The 16796-nt window shown below is 41.7% G+C and overlaps 1 protein-coding gene across 3 annotated transcripts in view; it reads left to right on the top strand.

Moving 5' to 3' along the window:
* pitpnm3 (PITPNM family member 3) overlaps window positions 1-16796 on the top strand; it is a 110870-nt gene that overhangs the window by 73584 nt on the left and 20490 nt on the right. For all 3 annotated transcript variants that reach the window (XM_085430433.1, XM_085430431.1, XM_085430432.1), the window contains exons 7-10: window positions 1302-1424; window positions 1930-2111; window positions 6262-6419; window positions 6647-6817. In XM_085430433.1, the coding sequence (XP_085286559.1) occupies window positions 1302-1424; window positions 1930-2111; window positions 6262-6419; window positions 6647-6817 (634 nt within the window). The remainder of the gene's footprint in view (window positions 1-1301; window positions 1425-1929; window positions 2112-6261; window positions 6420-6646; window positions 6818-16796) is intronic.

Below are 16796 nucleotides of genomic sequence, written 5' to 3'. Positions count from 1 at the left end.
AGCATTTTCTCTCCTAGTAATTACTATTGTTGTAATTACCAAGTTCCAACACTGCATATTTTTAACATCATTAGACTGATGCGAAAATAAAATAATATAAATTGATGTGTTCAGTTTAATTCTGCAGACTAATTGCAATGTCTTCAACTCCAAAAGACACTGAAAACAAGCATTGGTAAAACTGATGTAGTCAGTGATACAGAAGGAAAGTGCAAGGATATTTGTGTGACAAGTATTACTGCTTGCTGCTGAGCCAGATGCTACTTTTGTAGTCACAGAATTGCCTAAATACTGGTTAATTGACAAGAAAAAAAAGACGTATTACCTAAACTCACACAAAAAACAAAACAAAAAGAAAAACAAATTCAAAGTGTGTCCAGATTTTTGACTGGGAGTACATAAACTAACCAATTTGCTGACAAAAGGACTTCATGGCAGCCCGATTAGCAAAAACCTATTTATTGGCAGACAGATCCTAAAATACAAGACCAAAGACAGACTAACAGAAACTGAATTCAAAAAATAATACAGAGAGATGCAAACAAACCCTAAGATAATAATGGAGGAGGATAAGCCTACATGTACATATGAGGTAATCAGAGAACAGGAAACAGGAGGGCGATGAGAGTCAGGCAAGCTTAATCTAGACAGTGAAGCAAGTGAGGTTGTGAACTCAAAACAAGACACAACTAACCAGAGACAACTATGCAAGAAAGTAAAGCAGGAAATGAAAGACTAGCAGAACTGAAACAAACTAATGTAACTGGAGACATTCTAGTTGTCCAAATTCCCAATATACCTGAGTGAGAATTATAACTTGGAGGGGCCTCTAATTATTGCATAAACTGTATCTTTGAGAATGCTTTTCTTGGAAATGTTTTCTCCATAAAAAATATTTGGGCAATGCAATACCCAAGGGAAATTGAGGAGTTGCTCACAGAAGTGAAACAGCTGCAGAATAATGCTGTACAGCAACTTTTTTAAATTTTTATTTTATTAGCTTTTACCTGCTATTTTTTATCATAACAACATTTATTATTGCTGTCCACTGATAAATGTACTACATAATTACAAAACACTAAAATTCCTTGCATACTAACTTTTACTAATGGCATACTGTGGCAGTTATTTTGTGGTACCTACAATATTCTGTTTGCATACAATAAGAAACTAAGACAAAGTCAGCGTCATGCCCTCTAGTTCCAGTAACATATGTTGTTTTCTAAATTCATTGCTCCAGTTCTACTATCACTGAGTGAATCTCATGTAGTGGGTCTCTATATCATATATTTTCTGTGCAGGTTTGCCTGATGGGCGACTGTGTGGGTGGTGTTCTGTGCTTTGACGCCTTGTGCTTCAGCAACCACCAGAGGCCTGGCAGCCCCAACAACAGCAGCAGGAACAATAGCACTGAGAGCCTGAAGGTAGGGACACAGACACTGATGATGCAGAGGGAAGACTATTACCGTCTAATGAAACAAAACACTTTCTGGACATGTATGATAATAAACATCAAAATTACATACCTGTGTTTTCCTGGGCCTTCGTCATACATTTGGGTCACAATTTGTACTCCATGCTGGATTTCAAGGAGATCTGAATATTCCTGAGGACTAGAGTTCCTGCAGTGTACATGTAACATATTCATCATGACATTTGTGCCGAACTGCCATCCTGAAGCAGCTTGTTATTTCCCTGTTCTACGCCTTGCATGATCCCAGCCTTGTACTCCCTCCCTCCTCTCAGCCCTATTTTTCCATTAAGATCCCCTCACATCTAATAGACTCACTCTTGCAGACAGTTTTCTCCTCCTCCATTTAACTGTTCACCTGGGAAAACAGATCAAGTCCCATCATGTTATGTGTAATTTCTGGGGTGTAACCACTGTCGTGACTTGAGGTCTTATAGTAGGTTGCATGTTTTTCTCAGGATAACTCAGGCCTGCTGGGGGAGTCCAGCTCGGGTTTGAGCTCTAGCAAGAGGCTGAGCAAAAGCAACATTGACATCTCCGCTCCCAACGAAGGCCAGGGCGGCCCACCACTCAGCCGTAAACAGAGCGACTCTTATGATGGAGACACCTCGTCCACTGGCCAGCACAACTTTTTCTCCAGGTGAAACAGGATAAAAGAACTTAACCCTCAACTAAAGAAATTAAGTGTCTTTAATAAAGTGAAACCAAGTGTTTTTTTAAGATAGTATCTATTAGTATTAGATTGTGGGTAATGTTGAAAATGGACAGGCCCTTTTTGACTTGCTGTTTTCTTTTGCATCATTTTTTCTATCCATTAGCCATTTAATCCCTAGTTTTCTTTATTTGTTTTCATAACATTCATCAATATTGTGATATTAAAAATAATACACCATAAAAGATAATTTTATTCATTGTTCAACATCTGTATCTGCTGGGCAGCCATTGTTGATCAGCAATGTTACAGCTTTATATGATGAACCAGATGTTGTGTGCTGGCCCTCTTCCAGGTTTGTCTGGAATACTTTGCCCTGTGTCACCCCTGTTCTGTATCAATATTTACAGCTTGACTGCACATCCTCTCTACCTGTCTATAGTCTGCTGGACTATAAATAGCCTGTTTGTACCTCTGCCAGCCAGTTTGTGATGGAGACTGAGAACTGCGGGTGAATATGACTGGGGCCTGAAGGGGGAACGACTGCCATGTTGACTTAGTTCAAGCAACCAGTGTTCCCATTGCATATCACATGCTCTACTAGGCTTACACCATTAAGCAGACACACTGAAAATAGGATCTCATCAATTCACAGTTATGCCACATAGTTCACATCAATGCCCCTTCTCACTTTTTGCTTCTACACTCCTGATTAAGCTCCTCGCCTGGGTCTGCCTTTTTTTCCCCTACAGTCATCATGAGGGCTTATTAAATCTCCTCTTGCATGGACATTATTCCTCAATTGAGAATTGCCCTTTTGATGGCTCTCACCCTGTAGTTTGCAATATTCCAGACTAAAAATTGCCCTTGAGATAATGCACAAATGATCACGACATTTCTCACATGGAAATCCAGGAGGGTGTGCTATGCTTACCATTCATTTTACCATAGATGTCTCTGTTTGTTTGGATCAGTTTCAATGATATGTAGACAGACACAATTTCCAACAAAAAAGCACCAAAACACATTGTTAACATATGTAAATCTTATTTATTCAAACTACTCAGAAAAAGATGAGATTATGTGAAGATTGCTTGGAGAATGGCTGGCTAGCCCATCACAGAATCAGAGGTGCTTTAGCTTGATGTGGAGGCATCAGTGTCAGATCTGTTTAGTACAGTAATGACACAGCATGCGTTCATTACTCATTAGGTCTCATAAAATGTCAACCATTCACACAAAAACACCACCACAAATGTGATGTGTGTCAGATTTATCTTAAAAAAAATAATGGGACAGCCACTAAACAACAAAAACAATGTTTCATTTCCTATAAAAACAGGGCCAAATAACACTCATTGAGCTATAGCACACTCCAGCATCTTATGGACAGCAGAAATAAATTTAACATGAAAATGTATTTAAACAATATATATTCAGTGTTTTAGTCATCCAAATCCCAAGGGTACCTCTACTGTGTAAACAATTCTCAATGAATCACACACAAACAAGAGTGCTTTCTTTTAATTTTCAGGAATTATTTTCTGTAGCAATGAATTTTCTTGCAAACAAAGACAAAGTGAAGATGTGGATGTGGTGTAGTTCACTAATGTGTGTGCAGAAATGTTAGAAATTCGCACAAAACGTTTCAATGAATTTGCACGTTTCATCTTTAGGCCCACTGATCATTGAAATCTCTTTGCAAACTGCCACACTCCATCTCTTACGTTTGCCTAGAGTTGTAACATGGATTCAATTCAATTCAGTTTTATTTATACAGCACCACATCACAACAACAATCGCCTCAAGGCGCTTTATATTGTAAGGCCGACCTTACGATAATACATACAGACAAAAACCCAACATTCATATGACCCCTTATCAACAAGCACTTTGGCAACAGTGGGAAGGAAAAATTCCCTTTTAACGGGAAGAAACCTCCAGCAGAACCAGGCTCAGGGAGGGACGGCCATCTGACGCGACTGGTTGCTGGTGAGGGGAGGAAGAATAAAAGCAATAAACTCACTGCACATGGCAAACAATTTGAATGGAAGTCATGATATCCAGCAAGTATGGCTATTAATTAGTTTTTCAGTACCATTAATTATTTTACAGATTTTTAGGATATGCAGTAATATAGAGTTCATTTAGCTGAGTGATGCATTTACATTTAAGACGGGCATGCTTTGTGTCCAGATGTTTGCAAGGCAGTTTGAATTTATATTAGCAAATTCAGGTAAATACAGATTTGTGTGTATTGTTTGTGAATGAAGTCAAGTGTGTGTGTGTGCGTGCGCGCACGTGTGTGTGAAGACAAAAGCTAAAAATAGAATCAGAAAGCAATCAAAGCACTATTGAGTTGGCTTTTAAGGATGGCTGGAGACTGTTGGCTAATCCGTCCTCTTTGTGTAGGACTTGATGGGAAATGTTGGCTTGCTGGTAAGCAAATGGATCTCGTCATTCAGCAGCAGTGGGTTCTGTCTGAGACCAACTCGGCTGTTCAAACAACTGTCAGTGTGATGCAGACTGTGAAGACCGGGTGAAAAGCTGCTCTGGCTGAGTCATTTAGGCCCAGGGCTTGCAACAACCCCAGAATGTTAAAACATGCAAGCCTACATTTGAATGTGGACAAAGAAAAAGGATCACAAGTCAACTGCTCCAACATTCAACTGTTCACCATAAGAGATTTTGGATTACCTCTACTTTCATTTAAGTTGTCTTATTGCACATATAACCCTGCTACACTGCCAGCTTTTGTCATCATGTTAGCTGAATCCTGCACACACACACCAGAAATCTGTATTAAAATGATCTTTTTGTATTAATTTCCTACTTGCTCATATTTTTCATGGAAAGCAGAGATGTTAAAAGTGATGAATGTACCTTAATCTATGTTAAGAGGGTGAAGCGTTTGTTTGAATGTTATGTACACACCAGTGATGGACTGTGTATTTTTGTCCATTTAATAACATTTTCCATTTAGCTACTGTGAATCATGAGCACTATCTTAATTCAGTAACATTTTTTGCCAAAGAAGAGCTTGTGAATTAGTGCATGTGAGCGTGAAGATAGCATGGTGATTCAATTTAGCTCAATTTATTTTGGAACCAAATAACAGGAAAAGTCATCTCAGGGCACTTTACATATTGAGGCGGAGACCTTATATTAATTTAGATACGACAATTCCCTTTGAGCGGGACATTTGCTGACAGTAGGCAGTAAACTCTCTTTTAATAGGAAGGAGCCTCAGGCTTTGGAAAGGGGGACCATCTGCCCTGCATCTGAGGAAGGGCAAGAAACCCCCCTACACACAAACCCAAAAGAAATGGAAACATGTCATAGTAAATATAGGGTTTTTTTTTTTGCAATTTTTAAAGGGATTAAAGGCTTGTAAGCACTCGTAAAAGTGTCCTGGATATGTGTGGATACAGTGAACAATATGTTTTATGAGAAAAAAGCATAGAAATATAAAATACATGAGTCTTATAAGTCCTCTATATAAAATACAAGTGTGTACTTTAAAGGGAAACTTTGAATGACATTTTTCTTATTTATTCTCTGTATGAGAATAAGCACTGAGCATGTTTGATTATTCAGGCAAGTAGCCAGAGATCAGAAACAAACACCTATAAATGGAGGTATGTGCAGAAAGACAGAGGAAAGAGAGGGAAATGGAAAAACTACAGGTGAGAGAAGGGCATACACTGTACACCTTTGGACTCTTAGACCATGGAACCAGTTAGTAGGGGAAAAAAGCTTGGTGGTGTTGATGGAGCTAAATCAGGCAGACAAATTGGGCCGCACTACATCATTCACATGTAACATGTCTTTCTGTTTTCGAGTGGTATAACAAACGCTCGCTCCCAATTTGGCGACCCATTCAAGCTATAAATTTCCCAACTCCCCCTCTGAGATGTCGGTGCTGCTCCATCACTGTTTGCTGTTTCAACCCCTTCCACCAACCGAGCATTTAGCATTAAGTGCCGGGGGGATGTTTACTCATCGCTCCCCAGTTTCTGCGTATTCAGATCCTAGATGTCAGAACTCTAATTATATTTTTGTCTTGTACTGAATTATATTAAATGTGAGTTGCCTGTATGAATGATGTATATTATGTCTGTGTTTTTTAAACTTCCAGTTTGATGAAGGAGGGAACGGAGGTGCGTGGCGGCAGTAGTACTAGTCTGGTGTTGAACCCAGGCAGATTTGACTTTGAGGTATCGGACTGCTTCCTGCTGGGCTGCCCGCTGGGCCTAGTGTTGGCCATGAGACGCACTGTGCTGCCCGCTGTTCAGGGTAAGAAGGAGAAATGATGCAAAACATGTATTTAAGTACTGTAGTTTTAAATTTAATACAATCAATATGTTGTTTTTCTATGAAAACGTTGTAACAGTTTACACTGGGTTAGGGTGAACTGATTTTCACTTTGCTTTTATCACTTCACTTATCCAAAGGGCTCGCTTGACTCAGGTTGAAATCCTTTCTTATGGTCATGCTTGTCATTTGTGTTTTCTGACCCTCAGTGAGCCAGCTTCGTCCAGCCTGCTCTCAGATTTTCAACCTGTTTTACCCCTCGGATCCTTCAGCTTCTAGACTGGAGCCGCTACTGCAGCCTCTCTTCCACAAGTTGCCACCATTTGCTGTGCCACGCTACCAACGCTACCCTCTTGGAGATGGACGTTCGGTGCTCATAGGTAGGCCGAGTGATTTAAGCCTGGAAATCAATTTGCTGATATGGGAGGACTGCTGCTCCTGAATATTTCATTGCTTAATCTATTTTCTCATTTCTAATTTCATGAAATCTGGTTTGAATTCTGTTACTCTGACTGGATTACAGGGGTAGACTGACTACAGAGAGACTCAGTGACTTAGCAGTGTGAGTTCTCCCATTTACATTTATACAGGACACAGAGAGCCTTGATCCCATCTGTGTGTTTTTGTCTTATAGAGGCAGAACCGAAATTGCCCCCTAAAGCCTGTGGTTCAAGTAATTATACTTTATCTTCTTGTGGTGGAGTACCATTGGCTTGACACTTCTCTCTGAGGATCAGTCACAGTATGTGAGGTAGTCAGCTGTTAGATCTGGCACAGCACTGCTGTAATCTCTCTGGGATTCTTGGTTGTAGGGACTCCATAATGAGTCCCTGATTTATTTGGTGCATGTTTTAGCCCACTCTTGGGACATAAAGCTTCTCTCTTAACAGCAGTTATGATGCATCGTCTGGTTCCCCTTTCTCTCCATCCACCTACATTACTGAGAGAAAGTAGGACAAGGACTGATCGCTTGTTTTAACAGCCTACGGGAAGAGATATGAAGATAAGGCTTTGTGGGTTGGTGTGAGGCTTTAGAAAATTGTATACCCTGCTATTGAAGTGCAAGCTTTAGAAATATGTTGAACTAAGAGCAGATTTGTCAGTCGTGTCTACTCAGTTATGGGGAAAATTAATTTCCATTTTGCTTTCAACTATCCTTTTTTATTAGAAACCCTAAAGTGGTATACTACTAAGAAAGAAAAGAGCAGAAACAGTTTATTTAGAACCAGACATGCATGTAATTTTATCAGTTTCTGTGTCACACTTGTTTCCCCTTTAGAAAAGCTGGGACACAAGTGAACAAAAAACAATTTTGTGCACAAACAGAGATGATGTACATGTTTGTTTATGATTTTTGACAAATATTTGACGAAATGCTCGGCATTACACTAAAATAAAAATCAGTAAGTGTGACTCACACGAGTCTTGTTGCACATATGAGATGGCAGTCAAAAATTGGCTGCCCTGCCTGTCATAGTTTTGGGTTTCTGTTTCTGTTATTTCCTGTTTTAATTTTGAGATTCCTTTTTAAAAAATTGCTTTATGTTTTTGAAGATTGTTCTGCTGCACCGCTGTACAGTTAGCTCATTACTCACCCAGCATACATACTCTCCAATTACCTTTGCTTCTTTTGGCTACAGCCTGTTGATTGAAGGCTGGAACTTCAATGCAGTTGTCCTCTCTGTGGGTCCTTTCCTGTGAGAAGCTGCATGTCAGGCAACAAAAAATAAATAAACAAAGACTTCAGCATTGTTGTATTTCATTAAAAACAGGAATAAGCTATTAGAAACTGTCATGGCTGTATGCACGCAGGCAGGGATGGAGGACCCAAATGCAGACTCAAAAAGGGCAGATGTGAGCTTTAACAGCTTTATTGCTGGACACAAACTGAACTAAACTGAGAGACACAAACATAAGCTAAACCGGCAAGGGAGACAGGACACACCGCTTGGTGAGGGTACGACGTGACGACAAGTAGGAGCAGACACGGACACTAAATACACACACTCAGTAACAAGGAAGTGGCGCACAGGAGGGAGACACACCTGAATCTAATTGGCCAAGACGAGACAAGGGAAGCAAGACAGAATACACTAACCTGAGACACGGACCTTTAAAGTAAAACAGGAAACACACAGACAGAACTTACAGACACAGACTCACGATACTGATACATCAGGAACATAAGGAGAGGGACAACTAGACAGGAAAGGCGGGACCGGGGCAGGTACAGAGACACCGACCAGACACTAAACAGAGGGACCACTGAGTACAGGGACCAGAGACATGAGGAGCACAGGGACCAAAACCTAAGAGATAGAAATACCAAACAGAAATCAAATCCTAATATACATGAAGCAAGATGAAAACAAAGACTAAGAATAAAAACGAACAATGCAAAATCCAAAACACTGGGTCACTGACTCAATTCAATTCAATTCAATTCAATTTTATTTATATAGCGCCAAATCACAACATAAGTCGCCTCAAGGCGCTTCATAGATACAGAGAAAAACCCAACAATCATATGACCCCCTATGAGCAAGCACTTTGGCAACAGTGGGAAGGAAAAACTCCCTTTTAACAGGAAGAAACCTCCGGCAGAACCATCTGCTGCGACCGGTTGGGGTGAGAGAAGGAAGACAGGATAAAAGACATGCTGTGGAAGAGAGACAGAGGTTAATAACAGATATGATTCAATGCAGAGAGGTCTGTTAATACATAGTGAGTGAGAAAGGTGACTGGAAAGGAAAAACTCAATGCATCATGGGAATCCCCCGGCAGCCTACGTCTATTGCAGCATAACTAAGGGAGGATTCAGGGTCACCTGATCCAGCCCTAACTATATGCTTTAGCAAAAAGGAAAGTTTTAAGCCTAATCTTGAAAGTAGAGATAGTGTCTGTCTCCTGAATCCAAACTGGAAGCTGGTTCCACAGAAGAGGGGCCTGAAAACTGAAGGCTCTCCCTCCCATTCTACTTTTAAATACTCTAGGAACAACAAGTAGGCCTGCAGAGTGAGAGCGAAGTGCTCTAATAGGGTGATATGGTACTACAAGGTCATTAAGATAAGATGGGGCCTGATTATTTAAGACCTTGTATGTGAGGAGCAGGATTTTGAATTCAATTCTGGATTTAACAGGAAGCCAATGAAGGGAAGCCAAAACAGGAGAAATATGCTCTCTCTTTCTAGTCCCTGTCAGGACTCCATCCATCCATCCATTCGCTTCCGCTTATCCTTTTCAGGGTCGCGGGGGGCGCTGGAGCCTATCCCAGCTGTCATAGGGCGAGAGGCGGGGTACACCCTGGACAGGTCGCCAGTCTGTCGCAGGGCCCCTGTCAGGACTCTTGCTGCAGCATTTTGGATTAACTGAAGGCTTTTCAGGACCATGACAGAAACACCACAAATAAGCACATTTTTAGCACTTTAGTTACTATATGTTACATATAAGAATAATGTTTCCCATATCACTCTACTGCATGCTGAAGCATTTTTTGAATAGTGAGCAGATTTCTCTGAGCACTTATTGCTATCCAAGTAATTAGTGAGAAATTTGGTTATTTTTTTCATTTCCTGTAAGGAGGGTTCAGTTATGTAACAGAAACCTCCGAGTGTCAATGGGGAATGCTTAACACAGAAACATGTAGGGTTATTCTTTGTTTGAAATGAATCTAATTAGCTAAACTACTGTATCTAATCCTGGAGCAGTCATTGAAGCAGTCATTAGATCGTTGAATCATTTGTTGTTTAAACATGGACTCATGGCTGATTCTTCAATGAGACCTATGTAAAGGAAATATCTGACACATGCTTGAACCCCTGAGGTCTTTTTTTCCTTTTATTTAAAAAAAATGTAATTGCATCCAGCTGGTCACAAATGGAGATGCTTGACACCTCTTAGAGCCAGAAGTGCTGATAAAGGTGATGAAGTGTAAAAAGCACACAGACAGCACTGGCTTGCAGCTACATTGGGTTTTAATTATAGGTCTGCATCCTTGTTCTGTTGATCAGACTTGGAAGCTCTCAAATTGCGATGTGTGTTAAATCAAAAACCATAGACAGGTGCAGGCGCACAGAAGTTACAGGGGCGCTCACATTACCCATTTCCTGCTCTGTAATATGGTAATTAGTTGTTATGAAGGCATGGAGAGCCAATCAAATCAGGCTCCTGTGGGTATGACTTTGACATCTACATCCGCCAACAGTAGAGTTTTTATTATGATGAATGCTGCTAATATACAGAGAATGGGCCCTCTTGTTATTGATTTCCAGCAACAGCAAATATGATCATCCAAACAGCAAATGCAAAAGGAATTATAATAATCCTTATCAGTATTAATGGCACAGCTAATGGCGTTTTAATGTAAAAGGTTGACGGCAGTATAATTTAGCTCACCATAAATGTATTTGTTAATCAGATGTTCAGTATGGAGGCTGAGAGCGCTGCAATGGCTGAGTGGGTTGAAAGTCTCTTTTCATGTCTTTTTGTGACAACGACTTTCTAAGGATCATCCTCCCTCACTTGCAAAGTCCTCTGTTCATCCTTTCTTTTACCACTCATTCTTCACACTTATTTAAAATTCCTTCTATGTAAATACTGGTAATTTAATCAAACCTCTGTTTGCTCTTATTGCTTTAACTTAGGCACACAAAGACATGCATATAAGCAGGGGGGAAGAAAAGCTGGAAAATGTATGTCCCCTTCCATCTCCATTTTTCCTGGCAACTCTAGCAGACTTTTATGACCCTCTTCTTCCTCAGCACGCATCTTTGGTGGTTTGGTGAATGCGCATGTTTCAGAAAATGACGCCAGAGTCAGTGCCGCCCCCTCCTTTTCTGCCTCTCTTTGCTCATTGTGCTGTGAAAGAAAGATAGGGCTGTGCAATTGTTCGATAGACTGAAAGAGAGGAAGGTTCCTCTGAGAGGCTTAGGGCAGGTCTCATTAATGAAAGCAGGATGTTGAGTGTGTCTGCATTTGTGTGTGCTTACTTTGAACACTTTTGTTATGGGGACAGTGGGGGTAAAGCTTCACAAGATCCCCCCCATAACATTTTACAGTGATGTTTAAGCTTAGAAAATGATTAGGTTTGATTGGGTTTACAACAGGCGTACTGCAGTGAAACTTGAATCAATGTGATGTCCTCAGTTTAAATACAACTGTGTCTGTATGAGTTATAAAGTAGTGACAGGAAGTACAGGAAGGATTTTTTTTCTTCCAAATTATTAAAGTGAAAATAGAGCACTACCACTATAAAACACAAGGTGTATGGATTTTTGTGTGATATTGATGTACAGCTTTGGAAATTTTCATTTAAACAAAATGTATGCCCCTCAAATAATACATTTAAACCAACTGTCTGATTACTGTTTAGATCTTGGCCTCTTGTGATTAGCACCAGGTCACTGACAGAAAATCCTTTGGTGTGCTGAGGAGAATTTATATGAAGTCCTACTCCTGTACAGTATGGGTAGATATTGGATATTTCCAAGGCCTAATGCTCAGTCATGAAGTAAAAAAACAACATTTTATTGGGCTGAAATAGAGCTGGGCGATAGAACGATAACGATATGTATCGCGATATAACTTTTACTCGATAGAGAAATTAAGCTATCGCGATAGACCTCGCCGCTCTTGTCCTCTTAAAAAAAAAAAAAAAAAAAAAAGGTCAGCCAATCCAAATTAAGTAGCGCAGAGCCGAACCAATCACAGCCGCAGCGTCACGTCGCGTGACTTGTTACGTACAGCACAAGTGCCAAGCCGCACGTGTGTTTGTTTGGGAAGCAGCCAGCGGGTAATGGAGCCAGCACGTAATGGAGGAAATGAGTGTGCCGACTAGAAAAATCAACCGAGCGTGACCGAAGAGAAAACAGATGATGGTTCCAATGCCGGAGAGATTGTCAAACGGAAGAGCCAAAGAAGTTCCGTAGTGTGAAGGTATTTCGGCTATTTCAAGTCTGACAAAAAACAGAGTAGCATGCACTGTAAATTGTGCCGAAAGCAAGTCTGGAAATACAATAAACTGGTGCATGCGTCACACTGTGCGCCACGTTATTGTTTCGGTGAAATGGATTTCTACAATACTGTTACTGTTAATTCTACTCTCTGCAGTGTTTAAATGCTTACATATACACAGTTACTGTCCGTCCACACATACGACTCGGTTCTGCTTCTATGCCCCAGCTTTGTTTACTTTTTCCCACCGAGGCTTCTAGACTTCTGATTGGCCAACATTTCTGCACGGTTAGGAATCTAGCGCCACCTGCTGCTTTGGCATGTTCATAGCAGCGTTTTCCTTCATTTCTGCCTTTATGTGTGGACGGGATTATTTTTTAAAACGAAAACGGAAAATCTCCGTTTTCAAAAATACCCGTGTACGTGTGGACGTAGCCTCAGTCTCTGACTGGAAGCGCTAATTCGTCATTCGGCTTTTGTCAGACTAAAGTAACTGTTACAACTGTTTGAAAAGCTCAGCTATACAACAAGGAGAGATTGAGAATTTCCTTTTAGTTCTCAGTTTATTTGATACTGACAAAAGTTAGTCAGTTTTGTCTGATCTTCTGTAAAACAAACTAAGATTTATTTTTAGAATTAATATTTTGTTTCTAAGTGGAATTGACAATTTAGTTTGTTTCGTTTGTTCTATTTTGAAACTTAAACGCTTTAGCGGCTGCCTTTTGTGTAGTTTGCAATATTTGCCTTTATTTATCTGAAAAAGTCTCATGTTCCTTAAGTACATCTACCCTGTTGAACTTATTATGGGAAATAAATATTTAAATAAAAACAAGCTGCTGATTATTTCACATTTTACTTGTGAGCAACGGCACATTTAAATCTTACAAATATAGTTATTTGGCTTATATCGTGATAGATATCGTTATCGCCTGAAATGAAAAAAACATATCGTGATATGAAAAAATCTCATATCGCCCAGCTCTAGGCTGAAAACAGAAGTCGTAATGGTAGAAAAGTCTGTGGAGTAGCTCTAGCTGCAGGTAGAGCAGGTTATATACTAATTTGTTATCTACTAAAGGGTTAGTGTTTCATACCCGGCTGCTCCTTTCGGCATGCCAACGTATCCTTGGGCAAGGAGATATAAAGTGCTAGGCATAGGAAAAGAACTGTGTTACTGGGTGAATGTTGTATATTTAACACAAAGTTTAAAAAAGTCTACAACTCCAGGTAAACAAACAAGCACCACACTGGGAAAGCACACAGATGCTCAAGACTGAGGGGAGACATGAGAGAGCTAATCAGGGGGATGGACATAGCTGGGTGATGAGAGACAGATGAGGATAATCAGACAATCAATGGGAGGGTGTCAACTCAAAATCAGACACAGATTCTAATAACAGTGACTTGTGTTTGGGAAACAAACAACTCTCACGGAAATGAGGAAACACAACAATACTGTGAGTGAACGAGCTAACGTGAAGATAGCACAGTAAATGTACTCTGACAAAACAAGGGCCAAGAAATGACAAAAAAACTGAAACTGCAAACAACACAGTGTAGGAGGACAGGTATGAAGGTAAATATTAGGGGTGCAACGATACTCGTATCGATATTGAACCGTTCAATACAGTGCTTTCGGTTCGGTACGCATATGTATCGAACAATACAAAATTTGTAATTTATTTTATCAACTTTCCTTCTGACGATGCTGTCTGTGTTGAGTGCTCAGTGAATCTGCGTTCGACTACTCCGCCTAGGCTGCACTGTCGAGCGCAGATCCACTGAGCGCTCAACACAGGCTGTATCCCAATTCAGGGTCTGCAGCCTTAAAGTACGCATTTCAAGGCCGATTACGTCACAGCGGCGCGCCGAAGGCTGTCCCAATTCAAAGGCTGCTCGAAATGCGGCCCTGAAATGCGTCCTTCATTTCCCTGAATTTTAAGGCTGTGGCAGTGTAGACTTCGTGGTCCCATATATCCCACAATTCATAGTGCAGCAGTCGGTGTGGAGAATTCTGCCGCAGACGATAGAAGCGGAGCGGCCGAAGAGTAAACTGTGAAAATTAAGTACTGAATATTATGTCACTTATTTATGTGGAAATGTTTAATAACGAAGAACATTAAACATTACTGTTGGCCACATGTCGGCAAAGTTATGTGACATTAGTGACGTTTGTACTAACTTGGTTTTAAAGCCTTTACTTTAAAATATACTCCATTCAATAGCTGAGCTTAATCTTACAGAGAATGATCAAAGCTCATGTAGAAACAAACAAACAAATGAACAAAAGATTTTTTCCTTCATTTCTGTCAAACAAAGCTATGACACGTTTCCAGTGGTTAGTATCATGGTTGCTAGGCAACCTGGGCAGCGCAATGGAGGCTTTTTAAAAAAAACTTTATTGACAAACAACAGTATCACCGCAACGGAGGCTAGACCGTCCCATTACACAAGCCTCGCACTTCCAGCCTTAGCGGTCTTTGAGTACGCGGCCCTTGAGGATCGTTGAGGCTGCGTACTTTAAGGCTGCAGACCCTGAATTGGGATACAGCCAATGTTGGATGTGCCACGCAATGCTCAATTACATGGGTGGGAACTAGTGTGTTAGCGCAGTTAGCTCGTTAACGTGTTGGCCGTCTAGCCCCACGCACAGGGCGATCAGGGGTAGCTCGTTAACGGAGATTTGCCGTGTTGTGGCGTTAACGTCATTTCAATGAGATTAACGCTGACAGCACTAGTGGGAACACAACAAATATGACTGCACATTTACGCCGACATCATCCTAGTGCAAAGACAAGTGGAAGCAGACAAAAACAACAAGCATGCATGCTACAAACTTTACCCGAGTCATTTAGACAGCCGTTAGCACATGATTCTCCTTATGGGGACCTGATATGTTTAATATTGTGGCGAGCTCAGGCAAGGAGGAGACGGAGGTGTCGTTTGGTCTTGCTTCCTGTGAGCTAGCCAGGGAGCACAGCCGTTTATTGACATCTGCAGAAGAACGCTGCCGCTAGCTAACTGCTCAGCGCGGCAACCGCACAGCAACAACAACACACAGGGCGCCCTCTGACCCCGGAAGGACACACCGTCGCAGCGAGAGGGCGTCACCCGTCACTATGGCAACATAAACAAAACATAACTGTACAAACCGAACCCCGAACAGCCCTGACCCGCTACATAGCCCCCACCTAAGGGGTCAGTCGTCCCCTACGACCCCAGTACCCCACACAAAGTCCTGCAAATGTCCAGGTGCCTTCTTTTGGCGCACCGGCCGGTCACGACCGGCGGGGGAAAAGTCACTCGGGTCAGAACATGGGGTGCCACCATCATCCCACTTCTGACACCAATGTGGCGAGCTCAGACAAGGAGGAGACGGAGGTGTCGTTTGGTCTTGCTTCCCGTGAGCAAGCCAGGGAGCACAGCCGTTTATTGACATCTGCAGAAGAACACTGCCGCTAGCTAACTGCTCAGCGCGGCAACCGCACAGCAACAACAACAACACACAGGGCGCCCTCTGACCCTGGAAGGACACACCGTCGCAGCGAGAGGGCGTCACCCGTCACTATGGCAACATAAACAAAACATAACTGTACAAACCGAACCCCGAACAGCCCTGACCCGCTACATAGCCCCCACCTAAGGGGTCAGTCGTCCCCTACGACCCCAGTACCCCACACAAAGTCCTGCAAATGTGAAGGTGCCTTCTTTTGGCGCACCGGCCGGGCACGACCGGTGGGGGAAAAGTCACTCGGGTCAGAACATGGGGTGCCACCATCATCCCACTTCTGACACCAATGTGGCGAGCTCAGACAAGGAGGAGATGGAGGTATCGTTTGGTCTTGCTTCCCGTGAGCAAGCCAGGGAGCACAGCCGTTTATTGACATCTGCAGAAGAACACTGCCGCAAGCTAACTGCTCAGCGCGGCAACCGCACAGCAACAACAACAACAAACAGGGCGCCCTCTGACCCCGGAAGGACAAACCGTCGCAGTGAGAGGGCGTCACCCGTCACTATGGCAACATAAACAAAACATAACTGTACAAACCGAACCCCGAACAGCCCTGACCCGCTACAATATGCTGCTGAGAATATAGCCCAGAAGAAGCGTATAGTATAGCTTTTATTTTGGAAAGCGAGACGCTGACAGCACTAGTGGGAATACAACAAATATGACTGCGCATTTACGCCGACATCATCCTAGTGCAAAGACAAGTGGAAGCAGACAAAAACAACAAGCATGCATGCTACAAACTTTACCCGAGTCATTTAGACAGCCGTTAGCACATGATTCTCCTTATGGGGACCTGATATGTTTAATATGCTGCTGAGAATATAGCCCAGAAGAAGCGTATAATATAGCTTTTATTTTGGAAAGAGCCATTTCTCTGTAATAAACTCTCTTTT

Source organism: Copadichromis virginalis, linkage group LG14 (genome assembly GCF_057382275.1).
Source record: "Copadichromis virginalis isolate Kocher_CV1m ecotype Utaka linkage group LG14, C_Virginalis_male_GT1.1, whole genome shotgun sequence".
Classification (NCBI taxonomy): domain Eukaryota; kingdom Metazoa; phylum Chordata; class Actinopteri; order Cichliformes; family Cichlidae; genus Copadichromis; species Copadichromis virginalis.
The sequence above is the reverse complement of the archived record's forward strand: the minus strand, read 5'-3'. Positions and strand labels throughout refer to the sequence as shown.